This window comes from Pristis pectinata, chromosome 22, assembly GCF_009764475.1.
Source record: "Pristis pectinata isolate sPriPec2 chromosome 22, sPriPec2.1.pri, whole genome shotgun sequence".
NCBI lineage: Eukaryota > Metazoa > Chordata > Chondrichthyes > Rhinopristiformes > Pristidae > Pristis > Pristis pectinata.
Window position 1 is genome coordinate 16177902 of NC_067426.1, and position 27972 is coordinate 16205873.

General features: G+C 44.3%; 2 protein-coding genes across 2 annotated transcripts in view; both read right to left on the reverse strand.

The window, feature by feature from the left end:
- LOC127581896 (keratinocyte differentiation factor 1-like) lies at window positions 1-27083 on the reverse strand. The gene is given in 7 exon segments (XM_052036726.1): window positions 1-1319; window positions 2503-2577; window positions 3023-3491; window positions 3494-4116; window positions 22103-22282; window positions 22390-22614; window positions 27047-27083. Coding segments are annotated over 7 exon segments (1686 nt in total). The 3' UTR covers window positions 1-1242.
- The window catches only part of LOC127581723 (V-type proton ATPase subunit d 2-like), an 18191-nt gene continuing 17292 nt past the window's right edge, over window positions 27074-27972 (reverse strand). The window contains exon 8 of the mRNA XM_052036386.1: window positions 27074-27889. Within this exon, the coding sequence (XP_051892346.1) occupies window positions 27728-27889 (162 nt within the window). The 3' untranslated portion in view covers window positions 27074-27727. The remainder of the gene's footprint in view (window positions 27890-27972) is intronic.

The following is a 27972-nucleotide window of genomic DNA, read 5'->3' on the forward strand; positions in this document are numbered from 1 at the left end:
TTACAGTTTTTGCTTTAATATAAAAAACAACTCATTAAAATCCATTGACGTTGCCCACTACGATCCAGCATCTCTTTCAGTGATCCACAACAAATCAATGGAGAGAACATGTACTGGTACCCCACTTCAGTCCATCCTGCAGAGTGCTGATTGCTCTTGGTCCACCAGTCCACACAATAAACAGGGCATCCGCTCAGGAGAAGCTGGGGAGTCCCTGCCCTCCACCGATGTATCCCCAGCAACGAATAACTACGAGGCTCACCATGTGAGGGCAGACTGGGGGAGCGGTGTGGCCACTCAGCATTGAGATGTGGGGCTCAGGAGGGTACCCTGAATGGCACAGTGAGTGCAGCCATTGCTGGAGATGGGAGCCACCCGCTTCACGTGGTGACAGGATCCTATGGTCTCCCTCATCACCACCTCTTGAATGCAATGGAAGCTGCTGTTTCCCTCTTTCTTTGGGTACACAACTCTCTCCAGTCCAGTGATCTCTCTGTGTGGCAAGCTCATTAGTTGCCCCAACAAAGGCCCACATCACTGTGCTGGCCAGGGTTCAATTCTGAGTCCCACGTATCCCCAACTGCAGAGCTCAATCCAGTCCATTCAACAACATTCCCCTCTGGTAGCCTCTCCACCCTGAGCCCTGGGGAAATTCAGTTCTAGACAGCAGCGTCATTGGTAATGCACCTCTTGTATATAGTGCTATGATGACTGATTTTTGTGTTGATTGCACTTGTTCCTAGGAACACATCTTGAATGCTAAGCAAGGTACCAGTGTAAGGTAGAAGTAACTAAACACACACAGCCAATCAATTCACCTGAGTGATAACTTACCATTACCCTGGTGAAAGATCTTGTGACCCACTCATTATTTATAGTGGGTCCTGTCTCTCCATTCCAATCCACTGACCCTGGATCTCCTGCACCGAGGTAGGGCTCCTCATCCTCGGAGGAATGGGTAAAGTGGGGGTGGGGGAAAAGTTGGAGTAAGGTGCAAAGGAGTGGAAGAATGGCTGCATTAAAGGCCAGTCGTAGCGGACTCTGGAAATTGGAGTCTACCCCGAACCAGTGAAAATCCCCAAGGTGTCGGTGGGAGGGAGAGAACAACATAACCATGAAAAACAGCCAAGACCCAGAGAGGAAGGGATTCAGCTCCATGCTTTCCACCAGATCCCATACGACTGTCCTGGATCCACCCATCCTGTCCTTTTATGAATTTGGGGAAAAGTCTGCCCTCTGCTCCTAGAGATAGACTTTGAGCAGTGGAGCTCCTGACGAATCAGTCTCAGTGTCCTGAAGAGAATCATCTTTTCGCAATTCTGGAGGAAGAAAGAAAACAATAAGGACTTTGCAGTTAGGACAGTTAAAACCATGTGGGGTGTGGAACTACAGCAAAATGGGGCAATAGGTCAAAAGCAAGGCAGGGCAAAGGCAAGGTCAGTGCAGAACCCGGAGTGCATAAATAGTACATTCTGACTGAGGATCATCAAGGGAATGGATGTGATCAAAGTGAGGCATGGATGCAGCACTGGGTGGAGAGGGAATATTGAAAGAGATCAGAAAGAGAAACAGAAAGAGCAACAGAGGGGAATAAATTAATAGAGGCACAGGAGGTGAGGTGCAAGGGACCTAGATGGGACTGGCAAGGGGAGTGAGAGGAGGAGGAAGAGAATTTGGGACAGGCATGGTAGAGTAGAGGCAAAGACAGCATAGATAGAATCTTCTTCTCTCCCCAGAGTGAAACTGTTAAATATTAGAGGGCATAGCTTTAAGGTGAGAGGGGGAATGTTTAAGGAAAATTTAAGAGGCATATTTTTTAAAACCAAGACCAATAGGTGCCTGGAATGCAGTGCCGAGGAAGTGGTGGAAGCAGATTTGATAGCTACGTCTAAGAGGTATTTAGACAGGCACATGAACTGGAGGGATAGAGACCATGTGCAGGCAGATAGGATTAGTTTGGATTGGCATCATTGTCAGCACAGACATTATGAGCCAAACGGCCCGTTCCTGTGCTGTACTGTTCCATGTTCTAAGGTAATTAATTAATGCAGACAGAGCAGAGATGAATACGTCTTTCAACTGTCAATGAAGCTTAGTGACCGTATTGTTTAACAAACTGAGACTGATTTATGTACTCATGTTGTATCTAATTATCCACCATTCACTTCACTTTTTGGTGAAGTTGCTCTTTTTTTAAAAAGCATACATGAGTAAATTGACTTTGTTTGGACATCTGTTGCAATCAACACCTACCACGAGTTACACATGCTTATTCCCACCTCTAACTCAGTGGCTGACACTGAGCTGTTACTGGACCTGCTGTAAAAACTAAACACATCAAATATATATATAGCCACCTGTGGTCCTCAGACCCAAGCATTCTGCAATCTAAGCAACACCTGTGGCTGAGACCAGTTCATCGAGTTAGAGACTGGGGATTTCTAGATTGTTCATTTCTAAGCTTGAGACACTGACTGTCAGCACCGTGGTATTCGGAATTACCTGGGATGGTCAGGCCCTGCAACTGCCTCGCCTTCAAATCGAGTGGGTCCACAACTGAAATCTCCAGGTTGAGTTCTAAACAGAAACAAAGTTTCATATCACACAACTGCAATCACAGCAGCTTCTAACCATACTTGACCTCCACATATCTCCCAAAGATAAGGTTAGTTTAATCCCGATCATGTCTCCCCCCACCCCAGCCAAATGTACCCATGACACAGCCACAACCACCAGTGCATGCTCACTGCAGCCATCAATCCAGTTCCAATGCAACCCTGCTGCAAACCCAAACATTTAGGCAGCCCAGACCACAAGTACAATTCATGCACTTCAATCCCAATTCAGCCCTTGCCTCCCAATGCACGTATCCCGGCCTCCAGTGCATCTCCGGCACACCTCAAACGCCCAATGCAAGTTCAGTGCAGCCCCAACCTTCAATGCAGCTCTAATACACCTTAACCCAGGGCCAATCCTCAATGAAACCCCAGCTCCCCCATTACAGCCCAGTGCCATTCCCTCACATCACTTGGTAGAAAAGTCTCTGTTTGAGGTTTGGCATCAGTGGAGGTCAGACTGACCAGTCTTTCCTCACTTGGCTCTTGTGGGCTACGCTTTTTCTTGGGTTTCCGGGTGCTGATCCGGACTATCCCGGTCACTATCCTGCATTCTGCGTCCTTCTCATTGATCTTGTAGCCTTTGGTGATGCTGTCAATGAGCTCGCTGATCTCACTGCTCTTGCTGATGAAGGTGGTGTCAGAGGTGCACTGGGCCAACATGTCAATTTGGTGAATGCTGAAGAGCTCCAGCAGCTTCTTGTTGATGTACTCATCCAGCTCTGCGCTGGACATTGACCCGTTCAGTTCATTATTCTCCAGATCCTCCTCCAGGAAGGAGTGGAACTCATCGGAAGACGTTTGTGAGAGTTTGGCGATGTGCTGCCGGGGCTCTCCGATTCTGAGAATTGTAGATGTGCAAGTCCTTGCGACACGAGTCCGGGACAGACTGCGACTGTTCTTGTCCAGATCACCTCCTCCCCCCGCAGCTTGATATCATAATAATTGAAACTGTTGCCTGCGAGGTTAGTCTTTTTACTGGGGTTGGGGTCACAAGTCAGCGTGATCCCATGTGTTGGGTTTGAAACATATCTTAAATTGGCTGTCTCAGTGACTTTAACATCTGTCGATGACTCTGTGGTCCTCGAACATGGATTATAACTCCCAGGGTCTGCCTTACATATTCCACAAGTCACCACACAACAGAAAACTGCTTTGACGGTCTGCCACGTAACACAGGTTCCCAAGCCACACGACTCGCACACACTCGAATCCTCTGCAATTTCAGCCGACCCTGGGATGAACCCAATGTTTTCCGAGTTATTCCCATTGGAGTCTCTGGGATCTGCTTTGCGGTTGTGACTTTTTACCAGCGATTTGCTTTCTTTCCTCTGGGCTCGTTTGTGTTCTGGTGTTGATGCTTCGTAAACCTCCAGAGTTAGGGAGTCCACGGAGACTGGTGGCAGGCCTGGGGAACTGTGGTGGCTCCCCACCACCGCTCCGTCAGTCTGCTGAGATGGAGCTTTCCGCCGAGTACCTTGCATGACTGAAACTGAAGGATCTGTGGGGCAAAAAGAGAAAAAAAACATTACTTAACACCAATTGCACTGACCTAATGCTCTAAATGCTGGGAAAGCAGCCAAGCCAGAAACACTGAAATAACAGTTACTAAGATAGTTTAAAACGTGATATACAGTTAGCATGGTTCAAAAGGAAAGGTTGGACAACATTACACAATTCTTTAAATCATCAACAGATATGTAGCTAAGACTTGCATAATAAAGGTAACGTATTTGGATTTTAAATGGCCTTGGGTAAGGTACTGTATGGTAACAGTAAAACCAGAGCAGGTAGAATCAGGCAACATAATGATTGGACACCTTCCCATACAACTGAAGGAGATGCACTCTCTTCCCTTTTCCACCACACTTTCAAGGTAAAGCAGCAATTCACTTTTACATATATCAATTCAGAGTTCTGCGTTTGGTGCTCACAACATGATCTCCTCTACATCAGAGAAGTCAAATGTAGATTGGTTGATTTTTCAGAATACCTGGGATGGGATGGAGAATTAAAGTGACAGGCAACTAGGAGTTCAGGGTCACCTTTGTGGATTAAATGTGCTCTGCAATATGGTCACCCAATCTGCACCTGGTTTCTTCAGTGAAGTGGAAACCACATTATGAGCACTGATTGAAGTACACCAAAGTTGAAAGGAGAGCAAGTAAATCATTACTTCTTCTGAAGGAGTGTTTATGTCCCTGGCTGGTGGGAAGAGATAAGAGGACAGGTGTTACATCATCTGTGTTACATGGAAAAATGTTGTGAGAAGAGGAGTGGTTGGGGGAGGTGAAAGAGTGGATCAGGAAGGAACAGTCCTCGGAATGCTGAAAGGCCAGAGCAAGATGTGTCTACTGGTGGAACTAGTCGAATATGGCACAAGTTATGGAGGTTGACCTGTTGAATGTGGAGACTGATGGGCCGGAAGGAAGGGTAAAAGGGAATCCTAAACTTGTTCTACATAAGAGAGCGGCTGAGAACAGGAGTGTGGGACATAGATGAGGCACAGATGAGAATCTTGTCAACTTTGGAAGAGGGGAAGTCATGGCTATGGGAAAAGCCACTGGTGTGGAAAATCTCATCATCACAGCAAATGCAATGGAGACTAAACTGATTGGTTATAACCATAAGGAAATACTGAACGGGCTGGAGTTCTTTCCTCTAGAGGGCAAGACAGAGACCTACTTGAGTTCTATAAGAATACAAAAGGGTTTGATCCATTGTAGGGCAGAACCAGGGATTATAAATGCAAGATGGTCACAAATATATCCAATAACAGAATTTTAGTGAATCCTTTTACCAACTGTGAGAAAGTGCAACTCATAACCACAAGCAATAACTGTGGTGAACAGCATAGAAGAATTAAAAAGGAAGCAAGATAAACAAATGTGTGACCAAGAATTGAAGGATATAACATTGGCTCAAAGGGAGGAAATGTAAATAGACATTAGTAGAAAGTACAGGGGGGTTGCACAAAAACAGACTGTGCCAGAAATATACAGCAGGCCAGTCAACATGTGAGGAGAGAGAAACTGAGAGTTAATGTTTAACTTGATGACTTTTCTTCAGAACACAAGATGCTGCTCAACCTGCTGAGCATTTTTTGTTATGATTTCAGATTTCCAGCACCTGCAGTTTCTTGGCTTTTCAAAGGGGTTTAATAAGGTAGTCATAGAGGAGATATTGGCTGAATGTTTTTGTGCTGCATTTATTGTAACAATCAAACAAAATACTTTAAATATTCAGCAGGTCAAGCAACAGTTCTGGAGAGAGACAGATTTTATGTCAGGGTGATGACCGTTTATCAGCACTGGAGGATATCAGACTTAACAGTTTTTATGCAAGGGAAGGGAAGGGAGAAGGTGTGGGGGAATTGTGATGAGGGTCTGAGCTGGAATGTTGGACAGGAATGATTAAGTGGCAAAAACCTTGACTGCCTATCTCTAACTTCACTTGAGGTGGTGGTGGTGGTGATAAGCCATCGTTTTGAACTGCTACAAATACTCCCACAATGATGTTAGATAGGGAGTTCCAGGATTAGATCCAGTAATGATGAAGAACATGCCATATATTTACAAATCATGATGGTACGTGACTTGAATGGGAACCTGCAGATGGTAGAGTCCCCCATATGTTCCTCCTTCTGGGTGGTAGAAGGTTGCAGGTTTAGGAGGTGCTGTTGGAGTAGCTTAGCTGTGTAACTGCAGTGCATTTTATGAACGGTACATACTGCAGCCACTGTGTGCTAGTGGTGGAGGGAGTGAATGTTTAGGATGATGGATGCAGTGCCAATCAAGTGGGCTGTTTTGGATTGTGTTGAGCTTCTTGAGAGTTGCTGGAGCTGTACTCATCAGGCAAGTGCAGCATAATGAGGTGCATCACTCACCATTGGATGTCCAGCGTCTAACCTGCTCTGGTAGTTACAATATTCAAGTAGCAGGTACAGCTAAGTTTCTGGTCAATAGTGACGCCCATGATGCTGTTGACTGGGGACATGACAATGGCAAAGTCAGTGAATTTCAAGGGTAGGTGGGTTAATTCTCTTTTGTTGAGATGGCCATTGCCTATACTTACATGGTACCAATGTTATTTGCCACTTACCAGCCCATGCTTGAATGTTTTACAAGTCTTGCTGTTTGCAGGCATGGTCTGCTTCACTTGCTAAGGAGTTACAAACAGGATTCTACATTCTACATGCAGTCGTCAGCAGACATCCCCACTCTGACCTTATGATGGAAGGTCACCAAAGAAGTAACTGAAGGTGATTGGGTAGAACACTATCCCGAGGAACTCCTACAGTGATGTCCTAGTGCTGTCAGTAAATCTACATCAGACTGTTGCTTGACTTGTCTGTGGCACTTGCGCTAACTTAGACACCAGTCCCTAGACATACATGAGAATGACTTTGCAAGGGTAAATGGGCTGGGAGCAAGTCAGCTCTGTCAGAATTCGGTGCTAAGGTCAATGCCAGGTGGTTCATCTGGTTTCATTCTTTTTTTTGTTTGAACATAATGGTAAAGGTACAAGTGAGTGGCTTGTTGGGTTAGAGTCAGCCAAATGGAGTAGGTCTGGAGTCACATAAAAGCCAGATCAGATAAGGACATTGCCACCATAAATGGCAAACTTGGGATTTTAATGACAATCTGGGAGTTTTTGTGATCATTGTTACTAACCTAAATTCCAGATCATTAACTGAATTTAAACTCCACAGTTGCCATGGCAGATTTGAAATCAGGTTTCTGGTTTGTTAGTCTAAGTCTCTAGATTACTATTCTGGTAACTTAACTGCCATGCCACCCGATACCTGTTGTCTGTGAAAAAGGAGCAGTGATCACAACCCGAAGCTGTTGAATGTATTGTTGAGGTTGGAATGATATAACACTTGCACTTGCAAGAAGTCATCATTTGGCTCTAGTCCCTTGCACCGTCTCTAATCCGCATGCAACATTCAATATTAGATAAACAGAAATTTCCTACAACTAAGTATATTGGAAAGATAAACCAACTGGCTTTGGTCCCCAATATAAACCATGTTCTCTTTAATTGACTTTACTCTTAGCAACTGAAAATAAACTAAACAAGATGAAAAGAAGCATAGATCGAGTGGACAGTCAGAGACTTTTTCGCAGGGCAACAATGGCTAACATGAGGGGACATAATTTAAAGGTGATTGAAAGAAGGTATAAGGCGGATGTCAGGGGTAAGTTTTTATACACAGAGGATGGTGAGTGTGTGGAACGCACTGCCTGCAGAGGTTGTGGGAGCAGATACATTAGGGACATTTAAGAGACTCTTAGACACATGAATGATAGAAAAATAGGGGGCTATGTGGGAGGGAAGGGTTAGCTAGATCTTAGAGCAGGATAAAATGTCGGCACAACATTGTGGGCCAAAGGGCCTGTACTGGGCTGTAGTGTTCCATGTTCTCTGTTCTCAACAGTTTACATCCCACGTGTCACACTCAGCCACAAGATGAGCTTCAGACCATCTATCCGTGCCAATACAAACATCATTTCTACCTCCATAACATCACTCAACTCCATAGCTGCCTCAACGTACTTGCTATGGGAATGCTCATCCATGGTTTTTTTCAACCTCCACACTTGCCTACTGCAATGCTTTCTCGCTTGGTCTTCCTTGTTCTACTGTCTATAAACCTGAGGCCATCCAAAACTCTGTAGACATTCTAATACACTATTCCTCTTCACACAACAGCTCCTGTTTTATTGAACTACATTGTTCTTAATTGAGCAATATTTCAAATTTTAAAATTCTACTTCATTGCTTTGCCCCTTCTCATCTCTACAATTTTGTCCAGCAATATGACCCTGATATAGCTGCACTCCTCCAAATCTTAACCAACCCCATCACTGCACCATTTGTAGCATTCCCATCAACTGTTAAGGCTCTTAAGCACTAAAAATGCATCCTAGAGTACCTTTAAGTGACTTGCTTTCAAATTTCATTTGCTAATGCTCCCATGAATTGTCTTGGGATATTTTACTGCATAAAATAGTGCTATAAAAATCCAAGTCTTTGCTGGAAAGCGTCCAATCAAAAGATGACATTAAGTTTCTCAGCCTACATCAAGCTGTGCTGCAACAGTGCAGGAGGCTGAGGAGAGGTCAGAGTGCAAGCAGAATGGGAGAGTAATTTGGCAAGCACTGAAAGTCAAGATTACATTTGATAATTACACAGATTCACCTTAGCAATCATCTAACCTGCAATGAGTTTTACTATGTAAAGGGAACTGACTGCAACATGAACAACAAATTGAACAAAGTGTTAGTGAACCATTGTTCCACACAGTGGAGTACTTGTGGCCTTTAATAATGAGAATGATGGAGGTGAAAGGACAGGTGCTGTTTCTCCTGGGTTTGCATAGGCAAGTACTGGGACAAAAGGGGTGAGTGGTATGGATGGTTGAAGAATGGACCACCGTGTCAAAGTGGGAAAAGACCCTACAGGATGCTGAGTGAAGGAGGATTAAGGCATGTTTGGTGGTGGAAATGGCAGAACATGATTTGTTAATAGAGAACTGACAGAAATAAACTTCAGTGCCCAAAATTGACAGAAATTTACAAAGGAAAATATCAGGTGGACCCCAGAATAGACTACTCTTGCATTGCCACTTTAAGTGATTGGAAAGAAACCGTATCTACTAGGAAATGAAAATCAGAACAAAGTTCTGCAACAACAAATGGTCAGATCTCCACAGGGCCCTTGCTGTGCCCAGAGAGAGAGAGACAGGAAAAAGGAGAGGGAAGAGAGGCGAGAGGGAAACAGGGTTAAGGAGGCGGCAAAGGTTTGCCATATGAAAGAGTAGATAGGATGCAGGAATAGGAATGGGAACTTTGCTTGGCTACTGTGGCAGGAGTTGGTGGGTTTCCCAGAACCTTTTATCAGTGATACTCTGTGGGGAGTTGTAGCAGCTTTCATTGCCCCATGTTGCAGGCACAAAGTCACTGAACAACATCTCTGCCAAAAAGCCTGTTGCCTCATCTTTTTAGAGTCACAAATCTTTTAAAGTGGTAGGGCAAGTTAGAAGATTGTTGAATAGAAAAACAAGGAAGTCATGCTGAACTTTACAGATCAATAGTTAGGCCTTGGCTGGGGGACCTCGTATATTCTGAGGACCACATCTTAAGATGGTCATTGAGGTCTTAAGGAGCTATACTTTGATTGATATGATCTGTAGCCATGTGGAGACATTAGGCAGGCAAGCTTTGTTCTTCTCAGAATGCAAAAGGGGAAATCTATTAGATTTAAGTTTAAACTTTTGACAGAGCACATAGGAAGAAATTTTATCCTCTGTTTAGTGGGTCAGTAACCAGAGGTCATAAATAAATGGCAAAAGAACATGAAGGGAATCAAGGAGAGAAATGCTTTCACAGGGAGGATAGCTAAGTTCCGAACTGCTCTACCAAAGGGAATGCTGGAAGCACATTCCACAGGATGTTTCAAAAAGTTAATTGAACGTGTACTTGAAAGGACCAGTTTGCAGGGCTATGGTGGAGAAGGCAGTGTGTGCATCTAATGCAGGCAAGCCGCCGAGCACAATGAGCTGAATATCCAGCTTCCGTGCTGCAAGGTTCTATGATTTTATACCTTCAGGCATTTGTCACCAAACCAGTTTGAGATGACGAATATACATCAAGTCTATTCTAAGCTCTAATATGCTGTTTTACCAAGACAAAAATTTGAAAACACAAAAGGAGATCATTCAAACATGCAATAACTTACCCCTCTTGCTGAAAAACCATTAGCATTTCTACAACACCTATGACTTATCAAAATTTCTGAAAGAATTTGCAGAGGTAATATTCAGGCAAAAATGTGAATCAAAGGTTAACCAAAAACTCTGGCAAACACATAATATGTTGAAGCACCTTATGGAAGGAGAGTGGTAGACAGAGGAGGGAGGCTTATGAGGAAACTCCAGAGTTTCAGCCCTTAGCCGTTGAAAGCAGAGCCGCTGACAGTGGAACAAAGAAAATCATGGATGCACAGGGGGAAAAATATTGGAAAAGCATAGAGGTCTCAGAGGTTTGTAGCACTGGATGAGGTTACAGATGGGGAGAGGTGAGATAATTAGTAGAACCATACAGCACAAAACAGGCCCTTCGGCCCACCATGTTGTGCCGTCCATCAAACCACCCTCACACTACCTAACCCCTTCCTCCCGCATATCCCCCCATCCCACACTCCTCCATATGCCTTTTCAACAAGCTCTTGAACCTGTTCAATGTATCTGCCTCCACCACCACCCCAGGCAGTGCATTCCATGCACCAACCACTCTTTGGGTGAAAAACCTCCCCCTGACATCTCCCCTGAACCTCCCACCCATAACCTTAAAGCCATGCCCTCTCGCCTTGAGCATTGGTGCCCTGGGAAGGAGGCGCTGACTGTCTACTCTATCTATTCCTCTCAGTATTTTATATACCTCTATCATGTCTCCTCTCATCCTCCTCCTTTCCAGTGAATAAAGCCCTAGCACCTTAAGCCTCTCCTCATATTCAATACTCTCTAATCCAGGCAGCATCCTGGTAAATCTCCTCTGCACCCTCTCCAACACCTCCACATCCTTCCTATAATGAGGCGACCAGAACTGAACACAGTACTCTAAGTGTGGCCTAACTAGAGTTTTGTAAAGCTGTCTCATCACCTCACGGCTCTTAAACTCAATCCCGCGATTTATGAAAGCCAACATCCCATTGGCCTTCTTAACTGCTCTTTCCACCTGTGATGCAACTTTCAATGAACTGTGAATATGAACCCCCAGATCCCTCTGCTCCTCTACACTGCCAAGTACCTTGCCATTCACCCAGTACTCTGCCCTGGAGCTTGTCCTTCCAAAGTGTATCACCTCACACTTCTCCGGATTGAACTCCATCTGCCACTTGTCAGCCCAGCTCTGCATCCTATCAATATCCCTCTGTAAGATCCAACAACCCTCCACACTATCCACAACACCGCCTATCTTAGTGTCGTCCGCAAACTTACTAACCCAGCCCTCCACCCCCTCATCTAAGTCATCTATAACTATCACAAAAAGTAGAGGTCTCAGAACCGATCCCTGCGGGACACCACTAGTCACTGCCTTCCAATCCGAGGGCACTCCTTCCACCACAACCCTCTGCTTTCTACATGCAAGCCAATTCCTAATCCACACAGCCAAGCTTCCTTGGATCGCTTGGCCTCTGACCTTCTGAAGAAGCCTACCATGAGGAACCTTATCAAACGCCTTACTAAAATCCATGTAAACCACATCCACCGCACTGCCCTCATCAATCTTCCTGGTCACCTCCTCAAAGAACTCTATCAGGCTTGTGAGGCAAGATCTTCCCTTCACAAAACCATGCTGGCTGTCCCTAATCAGTCCATGATTCTCTAGGTGTTCATAAATCCTATCCCTTAGAATCCTTTCTAACAGCTTACCCACCACAGACGTGAGATTCACCGGTCTATAATTCCCTGGCCTATCCCTATTACCTTTTTTGAACAAGGGGACAACATTCGCAACCCTCCAATCCTCCGGCACCATCCCCATGGACAATGAGGACTCAAAGATCCTTACCAGCGGTTCAACAATCTCCTCCCTAGCCTCTCGAAGCAGCCTGGGGAAAATCCCATCAGGCCCCGGAGATTTATCTGTCTTAATATTATTTAACAACTTCAACACATCCTCTCTCTTGATATCTACAACCTCGAGAACATCACCCCTACCAGCACTCCCTTCCGCGTCATCAAGACCCCTCTCCCTGGTGAATACTGAAGAGAAGTACTCATTGAGAACTTCTCCCACTTCTGCCACCTCCAGGCAAACTCTCCCACCTTTGTCCTTAATCGGAACTACCTTTACCCTAGCCATCCTCCTACCCTTCACGTACTTGAAAAAGGCCTTGGGATTTTCCTTAACCCTACTAGCCAAAGCCTTTTCATGTCCCCTTCTAGCTCTCCTCAGCCCTTTCTTAAGTTCCTTCCTCGCTACCCTATATTCCTCACAGGCCCTGTCTGAACCTTGCTGCTTATACCTCATGTACGCTACCTTCTTCTCCCTAACAAGTCGTTCCACTTCTCTCATCCACGGTTCCTTCACCCTGCCATTCCTTCTCTGCCTCACCGGGACATATTTATCCCTAACATCCTGCATAAGATCCCTGAACATCGACCACATTTCCATGGTACATTTTCCTTCAAAAAGGACATCCCAATTTACACTCCCAAGTTCTCTCCTTATAGCCTCATAGTTCGCCCTTCCCCAATTGAAAATCCTCTTGTCCTCTCTGCACCTGTCCCTGTCCATGACAATTTTAAAGGTTATGGAGCAATGGTCACTGTCCCCCAAATGCTCACCCACCAATAGATCCTTCACCTGTCCCGGTTCATTTCCTAAAACTAGATCTAACATGGCATTCCCTCTAGTCGGCTCTAGATCTGAAAACAGCTATGGACCAAGTGCTGGTAAATGGGATTAGTATAATTTGATGGTCAACATAGACATGGTGCATCGAAGGACCTGTTTCTGTGCAGCACAACTCTGTCAAAGATAAAGACTGAAACCAAGGTATGGACAAGGTAGATCAGCAACCACAGATGTCATGGGGGAATGGGGAAAGCTGATACAACTTATGGAGGCTGGAAGATGAGAGGTTGGCCAGGAAAGCATTTAAATAATCATGTGTAAGGAGGTAAGGCATAGATGAGCAAGGCGATAAAAAAGTAAAATAGGGCATCATCAGTCAGCTGACTGTAGAAGCTGAGAAAAGGAATCAAGTAGGAAATCCTGAAGAGAAATTTAGAGCTGATATATAGGAAGAGAAGCACGATGCAAGATGTTCCAGCTCTAATTGAACAGGTGAAAATGAAACCAGAGACAAGTCCCTGACTCAACAATGTTGGAGAGGATGAGGAATCATAACTTGCCATGATCACTGTTAAAAGGGACGTCATTACTGATTTTGATAAAGGGCTGTTTCAGTGAGTGTTTTGTCAGGGAAGGATCCATTACTGGAAAGATTCAAGCAAAAAGGTCGAGGTAGAGGCACTGATTCAAGGTTCTGAGAGAAAAGTTGGACCAAGTGCATCGTGTGGGTATTTTTTGTTGAAATATATGGGGAAGGATATAGTATATTAGGAGAGGGAGACATATCCACTGTCAGGTGGTGTAGGAGTGACAAAGGACAAACCCAGCTTAGGCAGGTATGCGGATTCTTTGCTCTACCATTCGCAATTTTGCTTTCGGCTACTCAGGGCCTCATTTCTGGAGCTTCCTCCCTACATCTGTCTGTCTAACACACTGCTTCTGTAAGATGCTCTTTAAACTACTCCCTTGCCCAAACCTTTGGTCAAACTTGCTACTTTCATCTTTTGATTTGGTGACTTTGAAACTAGAGAAAAAGCAAGCTCAGAGTACTTGTATAGTGTGTGCATGTACAGTACATGTGAGCATGATAGAAAGTCTCAGTAGAAGAGTGGCCTAGGGCTAGGAAATGGCAAGAAGCTACACTCACTGTGACAAAGGTTCATGTTGACTGTTACTGTAAGATAATTTAGGTACACGGAGAGAAATATATAGAGCCCTGGTGAGATCACATCTGGAACATTTCGCTTCATGCTTAGGATGTGTTCCCAGAAAAGAAAGCACGAATGCATTATAAAAAGCATCATTACAGGACAACATAGAGAGAGGGGCATTGCTGACAGCACTGCTGCGCCAGGAAACTGGCGCAAACCTCTGGTCCCCGCACTGGTGCATGGTGCTCTGCTGGGAACTTGGCACAAATCATCCCATGGTACAGTTTGTGTGAATGCTGGTTTTGGATAATATGATGAAGGTTGTGCAGTAAAGGTTCATGAGATTAATTCCTGGAATGGTGGATTTGTCATAATAGGAAATATTAAGCAGACTAGGCCTATACTTTCTTGAGTTTAGAATAACAAGTGGTCTCATGGAAGTTACAAAATTCTTATGGTACATAACAGGGTAGATGTGGAGCTGGTGTTTCTCTAGTGGTCAGCATAACACTATTACAGCGCCAGTGACCCAGGTTCAATTCCCGCTGCTGTCTGTAAGGAGTTTGTACGTTCTCTCCGTGTCTGCATGGGTTTCCTCCGGGTGCTCCGGTTTCCTCCCACATTCCAAAGCTGTACACGTTAGGAAGTTATGGGCATGCTATGTTGGCACCGGAAGCGTGGCGACACTTGCGGGCTGCCCCCAGAACACTCTACGCAAAAAGCTGCATCTCACTGTGTGTTTCGATGTACAGGTGACTGATAAAGATCTCATCTTAGAACCACGAGTCACAGTCTCAATAATAAGTGGCCATTACGGAACAGAGACAAGAAGAAATTTCTTCATTCAGAGGGTGGTGTATCCTTGGCAGTCACGACCTATGAGGGAGCGGAGGCTCAGTCACGGAATATATTCAAGGGAAAGATATATTGATTTTTAGCTTTTTGAGATAATGAAGGAATATTGAGTTAGTGCAGGAAAGCAGCAGCAAGATAAAAGATCAGCCATAACCTTATTGAATGGTGAGGCAGGCACAAAGGGCCAAACGCCTACTCCTTGTTCTCCTTCTTATGTTTTTATAATTTGCTTTGATATCCTTACAAAGGGGATGAATGCAGACGATGCAATCTGTACTTTCAAAAGCACCTGACAAAGTACCATTTTATTCATTTTATGGGAACGTGATTGTTGCTGGCAGGCCACCGCTGAACTTTATTTGCCCTCGAGAAGTTCCAGGATAAAGATCCAGTGGCAAAAGAACAGCAATGCATTTCCAAATCAGGATGGTGGGTGACTTAGAGGGGATGCAGAACCTTGTGTGTGCTGTCCTTGTCCTTCTAGGTAGTAAAGGTTGTGGGATTGGGACAGATAGCCTTAGTGAATAATTGTAGATAATGTGCACTGCAGCCACAGTGCATCAGTGTGAATGTTAGGCACAGATAAGGTGCCGTTCCAGCAGGCTGCTTTGATCTGGATTAAGATAAATTTCCTGAGTATTTTTGTAAGTGCTCAAGTGGAAAGTATTCCATTACAGTCTTGACTTGTGCCTTGTAGATAGTTAGAATGTTTTCTGGGAATCAGGAGGTGAGTCAGTCAATCACCACAGAATACCCTGCCTCTGACTGGCTTTAATCCCCTTACAATGGAACAGTCATAGAGAAAGCAGCTGATGACTGGGCCTGAGGATACTGACCTGAGGAAGACAACATCCTGCAGCTGAGAGATTGATTCCATTGTGTGACAAGTGACTACAGCCATGGACAGCATTTCCCTCATTTTCCAATGTTCAGTTTTACCAGGACTCTTTGACATCAAATGTTGCCTTGATGTCAGACATCACTTGCCTCACTTCTGGAATTCAGTTCATTTGTCCATATTTGGGCAAAGGCTCTAGTGATGTCCAGAGTGAATGGTTTTGGCAAGACCCAGTCTGAGCATTGGTGAGCTGGTTAATGGCCACTCAATAGCCTTGTTAATGACACCTTCCAGTAGACTGATGGGATTATAATCAGTTAGATTGAATTTATCCTGTGTTTTGTGGGCAAGACATTCCTGGGCATTTATCTGTGCCACTGTTGTAAACAAAGTAGATGTGCAGCTATTTCTGGAGCACAAGTCCTCATGCATACAGAAAGAATCTTGTACCGCCCCACAGCCTCTGCTGTATCTAGTGCTTTCACCTGTTCCTTAACATCACGTGCATGAAACTAATTGGCTACAGACTGACTTCTGGAATGACAGGAATCAACAGAGGAAGTTGTGGTGGATCATCCACTCAGCACTTACGGCTGATAATGGCTACAAATGCTTTAGCTTTGCCCTTGGCACTTGTATGTTGGTCCTTACCATCACTGAAGAGGGGATGTTCTCAAAACCTCCTCCACCTGTTAGCTGTTTAATTGTCTACAAACATTCATGACTGAATGTAGCAAGACTGCAGCACTTTGATCTGATATACAAGCTATGAGATCACTTGCTGTGCCGACCATTGCAAATTGCTTTTGCTGTTCAGCATGCAGTCTTGTACTGCAGTTTGACTAGGTTGGTGTCTCATAATAAGGGGATGGCCAATCAAGAGAGAGATAAGTAAGAAGACAATTCTTCATGCAGAGCGTACTGAATCTTTGAAATTCTCTACCCAAGAGGGCTAATGGAAGCTCAGTTACTGATGGAGGCACGAGACTGCAGATGCTGGCATCTGGAGCAAAAAACAAACTGCTGGAGAAACTCAGTGGGTCAGGCAGCATCTGTGGAGGCAAAGGGAAAGTTAACATTTCAGGTCAAGACCCTGCATCAGGACTGGTGCAGGGTAGTGATTCAGGGTCTCAACTTGAAACACTGACTGTCACTCTGCCCCCACAGATGCTGCCTCACCCACCAAGTTCCTCCAGCATTTTGTTTTTTGCTCAGTTACCTATATTCAAGAAAGAGACATATAGATATTTAGATATTAAGGGAATCAAGGGATATGGGGTTGGTGCAGAAAGTGACACTGAGATAAAAGATCGACCAAAGCAACGAGGGGCCAAATGACCTACTTCTGCTGAACAGCTTTCGGTATCTTTTGTACAAGGAAAACCAGGTCCCTTTGAACATTGACATTTCCCAGTCATTCACCATTTAAAAATTCCTCAGCATTTCCATTTTCCCCCCACCAGAGTGGATAACCCCACAATTTTCCACACTGTACTGTCTGACATTTTGTTGTCCACTCACTTAGCCTGTCTACATCACTTGAAGCCTCTTTGCATGATTATCACAGCTCACGTCCCCATTTACTTTTGTGTGATTAGCAACCTTGGTGTGCAATGATTACCTGGACTGTTGGCGGCTCGAACAAATTAACTAGTGGGTTGCTTGTTGTCTGTGGGGCCTATGGAAGGAAGAGATGATGGAAGGACAGATGAAATTCAGCATACTGTTGTAAGATATCATGTCCTTTGGAGAGATAACAGAAATTAAATGGCACTATTTTAAAAGAACAAAGACTTTGTAATGTTTAAAGCACTAACATTCCAAAGTGGCAGAATGTTAACAAGGCAGTCAATAAAGGGTTCTGGGTTTATAGACAGAGGCACGCGAGAGAGGAGGGTGTGTGAGAGAGCGAGAGAGGAGGGTGTGTGAGAGACAGACAGACAGACTCTGCGCATCTTATTTTAAGAAGACATGAAGATTTTGGAGAGGATAAAGAAGGAATTTACTGGAATTATTCCAGTGATGAAAGATTACAGATCACTGGATCACAAACCTGCAGATTGACAGGTTGCTCTCCTCACAACAAAGAAAACCAGAAGCTGTTTAAAAGCAAGAAGGATTAACTCAGGATAAATAAGGGGAAACTATTTGCAGTGACTTAAGTGTTGGTAATCAGAGCATAGATTTAAGGCGATTGCCAAAAGAATAAGAGAAAAAATACATAACAAGTAGTATTTGGAAGGCAGTGCCTTACAGGAAGTGGTCACAGATTCAACAGTAGCTTTCCAAAGGGAAATGGATAAATATGTTGAGAAAATAACCACAGGGATATTAGGAAAGAGTGAGGGAGAAGAATTAACTGGATTGGTCTTCGAAAGAGCTGGTACAGTCTTGATGGGTCAGATGCCCCCTGTACTGTAGTACAAGTCAATCAATTTTTAAGCAGTGTTAAGTTAGACAAAACTATTCAATTGGCCATTAAACAAGGAAAACCTCATTACTCTGCCTTAAATTAGGGGCAGTGGGACTTCTTACCCCAATGAAGATCCTTGGTTCAGTCCCTGATCTGAAAGAGGTCAGTTGAGACAATGCAGTGAGCCCTCAGTACACCGCTCCTTCCGGATTGTAATGGACTGTCTGCTTTGATTATGTGCTCAAGACTCTTTACTGAAACATGAACCACAACTGTCCAAGTCAGAGACAACAGAGTCACCCACTTCAGGTCTCAGACTCAGTTCATTGGCCATTTCCTTCCATGTGGTGGATAATGGATGCACAACAAAGTTAGTTTGGGACAGTCAGACACCCCCACAGAGTCATCTCCAATTCTGTTCCTATTAAACTGAAGTCACTCAGCACCCTTCCAACTTTCTCCGCATCACCTACATTCAGCAGGTAAAAGGTCCTAGTTAAAGTTCTATTCTTTTGCAGATAATCTCACGTTAATCTAATCAAAACAATTCGTTTTTCTGCTTGGTCAATACTCATTTTCCTACCTGTCAAATGAAATGATGGAAGGTGTCTCTCCATTGAGAGATTGCCCTTCCTTCACTGATTGGCGGGACAGAGTCAGCAGCTGAATTGCCAGATCTATGAAAAGTCCTCAAATTTAAAAGTTAGCCGTTTCCCTCCACTGATGTACCTGACCCGTTTGATCTTCCTGACATTTCAGTTTTTATTTCAGATTTCCAGCATTTGCATTTTTCATTTGTTTAGGAACAAAGAATCTCTTACATTTATAAAGCATCTTTCACACCCTCATTACTTTTGATGTGTGGTCACTATTGTAATCTGGAAACCTCTCAGCTTTTCTCTCTACAGTTCAGTGACATCAGGGCTGGGATCTACAGCTGAGTCTCTGCAGTCTCACCCCCCAGTATGGAATGATGTAATGCAACTAAAATGTGCTTCTGCCATTCAGGAAAATGTAGCAGGAAACAGCATCCACACATCAGTAACTGATTCTTTCACAAAACCTTTAGTATTTCAGCTGGTTTCACTCTTGTTACATTAACAGCTGTCTTTAGAAAACTATTCACATATTCTAACAGAGTTGAACATCAAAACCAAAGACTAAAGGAACCAACATGGCAGCAAAGGAAAGAGGAGCGAAGACGACATCTTCACATCCCAAGTGGATGGAGAGGCAGCTGAGGAAGTCTAACCTGACAGCTGGCCCCCTGAAAATGCCCAACCACAGACATACTGACCTAATACGGCATTGTGCTCTGCCATAGATGGTGCTCCTCCAGACTAAAAAGATGTACTAGAATGATGTTCGAACAGAGAGGTTATGTGCACTGGGAAAGATTGATCAGTCTCAATCTTCTAGAAAAGAGAACATAGAACAGTACAACAAAGGAACAGGCCCTTTGGCCCATGATGAGGGTGGAGGGATTTGGGCTCAAGTGGGATGTGTAGATGTTTCCATTTATGGGAAATCTGTCACATTTTGTATTTATGATGTAAAGTCCAATGCGCAGTTTAAAAGACACTTCTTTATCCAGAGATGTTCATATCACTGTAACAAGGAGCAGGGGCACATTTAAAGGGAAGCTAAATATACCCAGGGTGAAAGGAATAGAAAGATATGCTGGTAGGATTAAACGATGAGAGATGGAAAGAGATTTGCATGGAACATAAGCTCCAACATAAACCAGCTGAGTCAAATGGTCCGTTTCTGTACCACATGAAAGTAGCAACATCCAGCCCTAAATTACTAGACAAACAGGCACCGAGTCCAGCCTGCCAGAGGAATGGCAGTGTGGAGTGGGGGAGTGAGATTAATTGTTAGGAATAAATGACATAAACCTTGGGGCACAGACTGACTTGCCATCTCTATAAATGCACCATGTGGTTGCTCATCGGCTAGTAATGATACCAAGAGCTCAGACTCCATGGCAACCTTGGCCAATCCCAATATCTTTATCCACACTGGCTCACCAAAAGGTTGCCAACAAAGCAGTTCCAAATGTATTATCAGTTGGAGCCCTGTCCTGATTGCAAGCTTGGACAGATGCAAAGTCTGGTAAAGGAACTAAATGTTGAGAAACTAGTAACTGTGGGACATAGGAGAGTTTCAAGATCCAAGAACTGAAATTACAAAACCTGTGGAAACAATAAAAGATTCATTAAGATGATCCTAAAATGACCCTGGGCTAAAAGGGATAAAATTGGACAGATTTGGTAAACTGAATGTGTGCCCATTTAAATTTAGCAGATTAAAGGATGATCTGATTGAAGTGTTTAAAGATGATTAAAGAAATTGATAGCGTAAAGAGAAAGAAACAATTGTTTGGGGACGGGAGATGGGGGAGGCAGGGTCACAGGGCTGAGTCCAGAGATACAGCCTAACAAAGTTAGGACATTTAGCAGCAGAGTCTGGAAATACTCCTTTGCAAAAGGTTTGCCTGAAGGACAGGACTCTCTCCAGAAGAGCTGTCAATGCTGGGGATTAAAAGTAAATGTCAAAACTGAGATTAATTTCTTTCAATAATAAAAAAAAACCTAAGGTTTGAAAGATTACAGAATTAAGGCAAGTGAATGAAGTTAGTTGTGGGTCATCCAAAGTCTAATTGACCCTGGTCAACATGGCTCAGTTCCCATATCTCGAGAGCCATCTCACAGCAAGGCCAGACACTGAAGAGAAAATTCACCACAGACTTCAAACACAAGCAGAGCATTTGGCTGATTAGAATCATGGAGTCACATAGAGATACAGCATGGAAACAGGCCCTTCGGCCCACTGATTCCATGCTGACCATCAATCACCCACTTACACTAATCCTACATTAATCCCACATTCTCATCAATTTCCCCTAGATTGCCGAAAAGAGTGTTCGAACCCTTGGTCGACTAAGCAACAATCATCCCCACTCTCCTGTATTTGTTGGAGATATGGGAAAATTATATTAGGTACCTGCAAATATTGAAGTAACACCAATGCTGCCTCCACAAAGTCCTCCAGATCCACTGAACCGAGGTCACCATCCGCAGTAGATACTGTGATCACATTCCACAAGCCCCAATGGGCAGACCACACGCCCAACACCACACTCACTGAACCACCTTTCTACTCTGAGCTTCGTCCCATCCGTTTCCAGGAGGAGAGAGAAAATGCTTCAAGGATCTCCTTAAAACTTCCTCGAAAATAAGTAACATCCTTGCCGTCTCATGGGAATCCCCGGCCCAAGACTACTGAGGTGGCAGAGAAGTATTCCAGAAAGCAGGTGACAAATATTTTGTTTGCAAACAACCAGGGCTATGGACCTGGTGCTGGAAAGTGCGATTTGTCCAAGCAGCTCTTCCACAACCAGCATGGACAGATGACCCACCGTATCCTATATTTTCTATAACTCTACCTCGCTGTGTGCAAGTTGGTTGCCATATTCCCCACATCACAATATTGACTACAAATTCAATACATCTTATTTGCAGCAAAAATAAATCTTAAAAGGCGCTACAGAAACGCAAACTCCCTCATTTAGACCTTCTGACTGGCCTCTCCCTCCTCACTCTTCCAAACCCTTCCCTCTTCTCTCACTCTCTCCCGTTCCCTTGTTCACTTTCCCTTCTCTTTTCCCCTACCTCGGTCCAGACTCCTCTCTCCCTCTTCCCTCACACTCGCTTATAGCTCCCCTCTACTCTCTCTCTCTCTCTCCCCTGCCCCTTCCTTCCCTCGCTCCAGCCTTGCCAACATTCCCTGAGGAGAAAAAGTTTCAACAGCCAGCGAACTTCCCAGGATTTGCGGCCGGGCCTCGGTTTCCGGGTCCTTACCATAACACGCTGCTGGAGGCGAGACCCCGCCAAGGTCGCCTCCTGCGACCCGCTCTGCTCCGGATTGCAAGCCGATCCCCGCCCTCTGTGTCTCGATCCCGTTTTCCCTGTCGATCCCGGTCTCTCTTTCCCCGTCCCAGCAGATCCTCACCTGGACCAGGTGAGCACTGACGTCACGAGCTGCTCCAGGAAGGAAAAAAATGAAACAGGAAACGCGGTGTTAAACTCAAAGTAAAAGGGACAATTATTACAAGTTGTTGCCAAATATTTACAGCATAGAACCGTACCATTTAGTCCACTTTGTTTACACACCAGCCTCCTCAAACCATACTCAAGGTTGTATTTTATTCCAAACACACAGCAGATTAAAATATAAATACAAGTGTATGGTGGTAAGCACATCTGGAAGAACTGCAGCTCAGTGTTGTTCAGTGTGAGCTGTGATGTCAGGAGAGAGTAGAGTTCTTGGACAGGTGACAGCTGCCAGCCGCACCCCTTATCTAGATGTGGCCCTTGATAAGGAACAGAAATCAAGTGGTTAAAAGGACCTACATTTAGTGGTGCTGGGGCCTCAGTCTTTGACCTTGTGCAACAAGTACAAGGTAAATAAAGATTGTTTGGTGAAGGGCAGTCTGACCACAGAATCATAGCACAGGAGATGGTGACGTCCATGTGAAAACATTGAGACTGCAAGTATATACAGTACAGGTCCTCCCCAGGTTACCATAGGGTTTCGTTCCTGAGAACTGTTCAAACCTGAACAGTTTGCAAGTTGGAAATGCAGCTGCCTGGCAATATATTTAATTAAAAACACAGGCCAACCAAGGGCAACGTGTAGTTAAACCAGGGTGGTAACTCAACTATTCAGATTTCTCTGCAAGATGCATTGATATCGCTGCAAACTGAGTTTCCACAAGGCAGAAGATACCTGCAGCTCTGCAGCAGCCAGCAAATCCATCTCACCTCTCTCCCAAACACTCATTCGGATGTACATAACTTGGGTGTTCATAACCTGGGGAGGACCTGTATCCAAAATGGCAGAGGTTTACTCGCAAGAGAGCACACTAATTATTTACGCGTTGGATTGCTAAACTCGTGCTATGAACTTTTATGTCTTTGAAACTCTTACATATTTGAAGCTTGCACATCACATGACTCTGCTGTTCAACAGGATCACAGTTTAAACACACACACACACACACACACACACACACACACACACACACACACACACAGCAGCAGCATGTTCCATGCTTAGAGATATTTAGGGAGGCCAATCAAAAGGTAGAGTGAAGTAGAATGCGGTGGTGCAAGTGTCCAGTATATTTAAGGGTTAATGACTAATCTCAGCACTTATGAGCATAAGCCGTTTTGAGGGTGTTATTTGCCTGGTGCCAGTGTTAAGAATATCTTGAGACTGGAGAAAAGTGGGCGGTGAGGATCCAATTTTTATCATCCATGTAGGAAACAGTGATATTGGTAGAGTTAGGAAAAAAGCTCAACTGAATGTTGTCCTGGTTAACATTGAGCTGCTTGAGTGGAGCTGCCCTAACTTAGTATTCCATCAAACTCATGACTTGTGCTTTATAGACAAACTCATTATGCTGCATTAGCACATGACCAACCCGTTAGCCTCCCTTGGCAGAGCCTGATTAACCCAATGTCCTTAGCCTATTATCCTAAATCATCATTGTGCAATGAACAAATAACCTGCAGTACTATAATGTGACACACCTATTATTTCAACACTCTGCCAGTGCAGGATAATGGGTTTGTTGCATTGTGCCAGTGTGCTTGTAGTAGTCAGAGGGCTAAAACCACCATCCCAGAGCAGAAGAATGGACAGTGTTTTCTGTCTGAACCAACATTTGGAGATTGCCAGACACAAGGGTGGTTATCAGGAATGTTAAGAAAATCTAGGCAAGGGAATTAATAACAACTTAAGTAAAAGAGTGAATCTCTAGGATTGATTAATTACAGGCTGGAACCAAACCATCATGAGGTACAAAACAATACCCCAATGTAACATTCTCTCAACTTCACTAAGTGGCAGTGATAAATTGAGAAGTTAGCCTACTTTACAAAGACCCAAAGTCTCATAAGTCTAATAGACTGGCTAATTGGTGTCCTGAGATAAGAAACAATGGATCCATTCTAAAATATCTCCAATGGCATCCAAGCCCTCAACAGTGGGGAGAAAAGCTGGCTAATATGATGGTAGTATGAGATAATTAGAGGGCTTGGTTAAGGCAGAGAAATACTCAAGTGACTAGATCTGGTCATGACACCCATGTGGGAAATTATGTCTCTGTATGAATTGTAAGGAACATTCAGTTCCATGCTCCTCTGTACCTGATTGGCTCAGTATCTATAACTAGTATGCTGCACAATTGCTGAAGTGGAAAACATCTCCTCGCTGACAATCAACACAGGTGCACCTCAAGGATGAGTGCTTAGCCCACTGCTCTCTCTACACTTTTGACTGTGTGGCTAGGCACAACTCAAATGCCATCGATAAATTTGCTGATGACACCACTATTGTTGGCAGAATCTCAGGTGGCAAAGAGAAGGCTTACAGGATTGAGATAGATCGACTGGTTGAGTGGTGTCGCGACAACAACCTCACACTCAACATCAGCAAGACCCAGGAAGACTTCAGGAAGGGGAAGTTGGGAGAACACACACCAGTCCTCATTGAGGGGTCAGTGGTGGAAAGGGTGAGCAGCTTCAAGTTCCTGGGCGTCAACATCTCAGAGGATCTATCCTGGGCCCAACACATTGATGCAATCAAGAAGAAGGCACGCCAGCAGCTCTACTTCATTAGGAGTTTGAGGAGATTTGGTATGTCACCAAAGACTTTCAAATCTCTACAGATGTACGGTGGAGACCATTCTGACTGGTTGCATCACTGCCTGTTTTGGAGGCTCCAATACGCAGGATCAAAAGAGGCTGCAGAGGGTTGTAGACTCAGCCAGCTCCATCACGGGCACAAACCCCACCCTGCCGTCAGCAAGAAGTGGTGACTCAAGAAGGCAGCATCCACTACTAAGGACTCTCACCACCCAGGACATGCCCTCTTCACGTTACTACCACCAAGGAGGAGGTACAGGAGCCTGAAGACCCACACTCAATGCTTTAGGAACAGCTTCTTCCCCTCCGCCATCAGATTTCTGAACAGTCCATGAACCCATGAACACTACCTCGTTATTCCTCTTTTGCACTATTTATTTATTTTTGTAACTTATAGTAATTTTTATGTCTTGCACTGTATTACTCCCACAAAACAACAGATTTCATGACATATGTCAGTGATAATAAATCTGATTCTGGAGATAGTACTGTTACAGCCAATAGTCTACCTGTAATGGAATGAAGACAGACGGAAACATTCAGACCTGGACTGAATTATTGATACAGCAGAGATAAGTATCTTTATTGGTCACGTATACATCGAAACACACAGTGAAATGCATCTTTTGCGTAGGGTGTTCTGGGGGCAGCTCGCAGTGTCGCCATGCTTCCTGTACCAACATAGCATGCACAAAACTTCCTAACCCATACGTCTTTGGAACGTGAGAGGAAACCGGAGCACCCGGAGGAAACCCACGCAGACACAGGGAGAATGTACAAACTCCTTACAGACAGTGGCCGGAATTGAACCCAGGTCGCTGGCACTGTAAAGCATTACGCTAACCGCTACACTACCACTGTTTCATTGGAGGAGAACAGAAGGAATTAGAGGGAGGTGGGTTCTGGAAACCAAACTTAACTCCTTACCAAACTCCAGAACATTCAGAGAAAGTTGGGTACTGCATCTAAGACTGATCACTTCACTGCATTGTGTGATGAAACATGGAGGGAGTGCATTCAGATTAGAGGGCTGTGACTAGTGGTGTCCCACAAGGATTGGTTCTGGGACCTCTACTTTTCATGATATTTATTAATGACTTGGATGAGGGCGTAGAAGGGTGGGTTAGCAAGTTTGCAGACGACACAAAGGTCGGTGGTGTGGATAGTGTGGAGGACTGTCGAAGATTGCAGAAGGATATTGATAGGATGCAGAGCTGGGCTGAGAAGTGGCAGATGGAGTTCAATCCGGAGAAGTGTGAGGTAGTACACTTTGGAAGGACAAACTCCAAGGCGGAGTACAAAGTTAATGGCAGGATTCTGGGTAAAGTGGAGGAGCAGAGGAATCTGGGGGTTCATATCCACAGATCACTGAAAGTTGCCTCACAGGTGGATAGGGTAGTTAAGAAAGATTATGGGATGTTAGCTTTCATTAATCATGGGATTGAGTTTAAGAGCTGCAAGGTAATAGTGCAGCTCTACAAAACTCTGGTTAGACCACACTTGGAGTACCGCGTCCAGTTCTGGTCGCCTTATTATAGGAAGGATGTGGAAGCGTTGGAAAGGGTGCAGAGGAGATTTACCAGGATGCTGCCTGGTTTGGAGAGTATGGATTATGAGGAGAGACTAAGGGAGCTAGGGCTTTACTCTTTGGAGAGAAGGAGGATGAGGGGAGACATGATAGAGGTATACAAAATATTAAGAGGAATAGATAGAGTGGACAGCCAGTGCCTCTTTCCCAGGGCACCAATGCTCAATACAAGAGGGCATGGCTTTAAAGTAATGGGTGGGAAGTTCAAGGGAGATATCAGAGGGAGGTTTTTTACCCAGAGAGTGGTTGGTGCATGGAATGCACTGCCTGGGGGTAGTGGTGAAGGCAGGTACATTGGTCAAGTTCAAGAGATTGTTAGATAAGCATATGGACGAATTTAAAATAGGGAGATATGTGGGAGGAAGGGGTTAGATAGTCTTAGGTGTGGTTTAAAGGTTGGCACAACATGGTGGGCCGAAGGGCCTGTATTGTGCTGTATTGTTCTATGGTTCTATGTTCTATGGTTCTATGGAAACCATTGACTGCATCATCACAGTGTAACAAACCTATTTTCCTGACAATGATGAATCCATTTTCATCCATTGTTGAAATGTCCTACCTTGACACAGATTGGGAAATATGACAATCCCATTACACAGTATCAATGGGGCACTATGACAGTCCCAATATATAGTGTGACCAGGCAGTGTGACAGTCCCAATGACCAGACCCTGACACTATTATGTGACACTACTATTATGACACTGACATATTTTGTGTTACTTTGTACAGAATTCAAAAAGTAGATATGAATTAATTATTTTAATGGTTTGTGCACAAGGATTAACTCTCATTTTTAATTAAATGCCAGTAGCTGAGTAGATATAATCCAATATTATAATCTGGAACAACAAATCATTCTGATTGCAGTAACATTGCAGAATACAATAAACCAGACAGAATATTGACAGAGCTTATTATTAGGATTGCACATCTCCAATCATGTTGGTGCTTGATCTTCAGTCTGGAACCACTTTCACTGAATTGATCATGGAAACCAGCAAATGATTAAAGGTTGATTATTGGGGACAAATTATGTGATGAGCAAAAAGCATATTACTTGAGGTTTATTGGGAGGGGTGGTTACTCAGGCAAGTTACCGCAACTGGTTATTGAGGATCAGTTACTTAGTACATGTTACAGGAGTTGGTAACATTAGCACTGCTCCTATCTATGTGGCTGTGCAGTTAGAGTATGGGGATGTAGTTGTCGATGCGAGCACGATGCCTCTGAGCAATACACTCTGCGATCCACACAATGTTCCGACACTCCTGCTCCTTCAGCTTCATGTAAGCATGAAACACACCAAAGTGAAACTGACTATCAAATGCCAGCACGTTGAGCTTCACCTGCAGAGTGTGAAAATGAAAGCATTATAGTGGCCAGGTGCAGGATGTTCTCCATGTTACTGACAGCTTAAACTAACAAAACA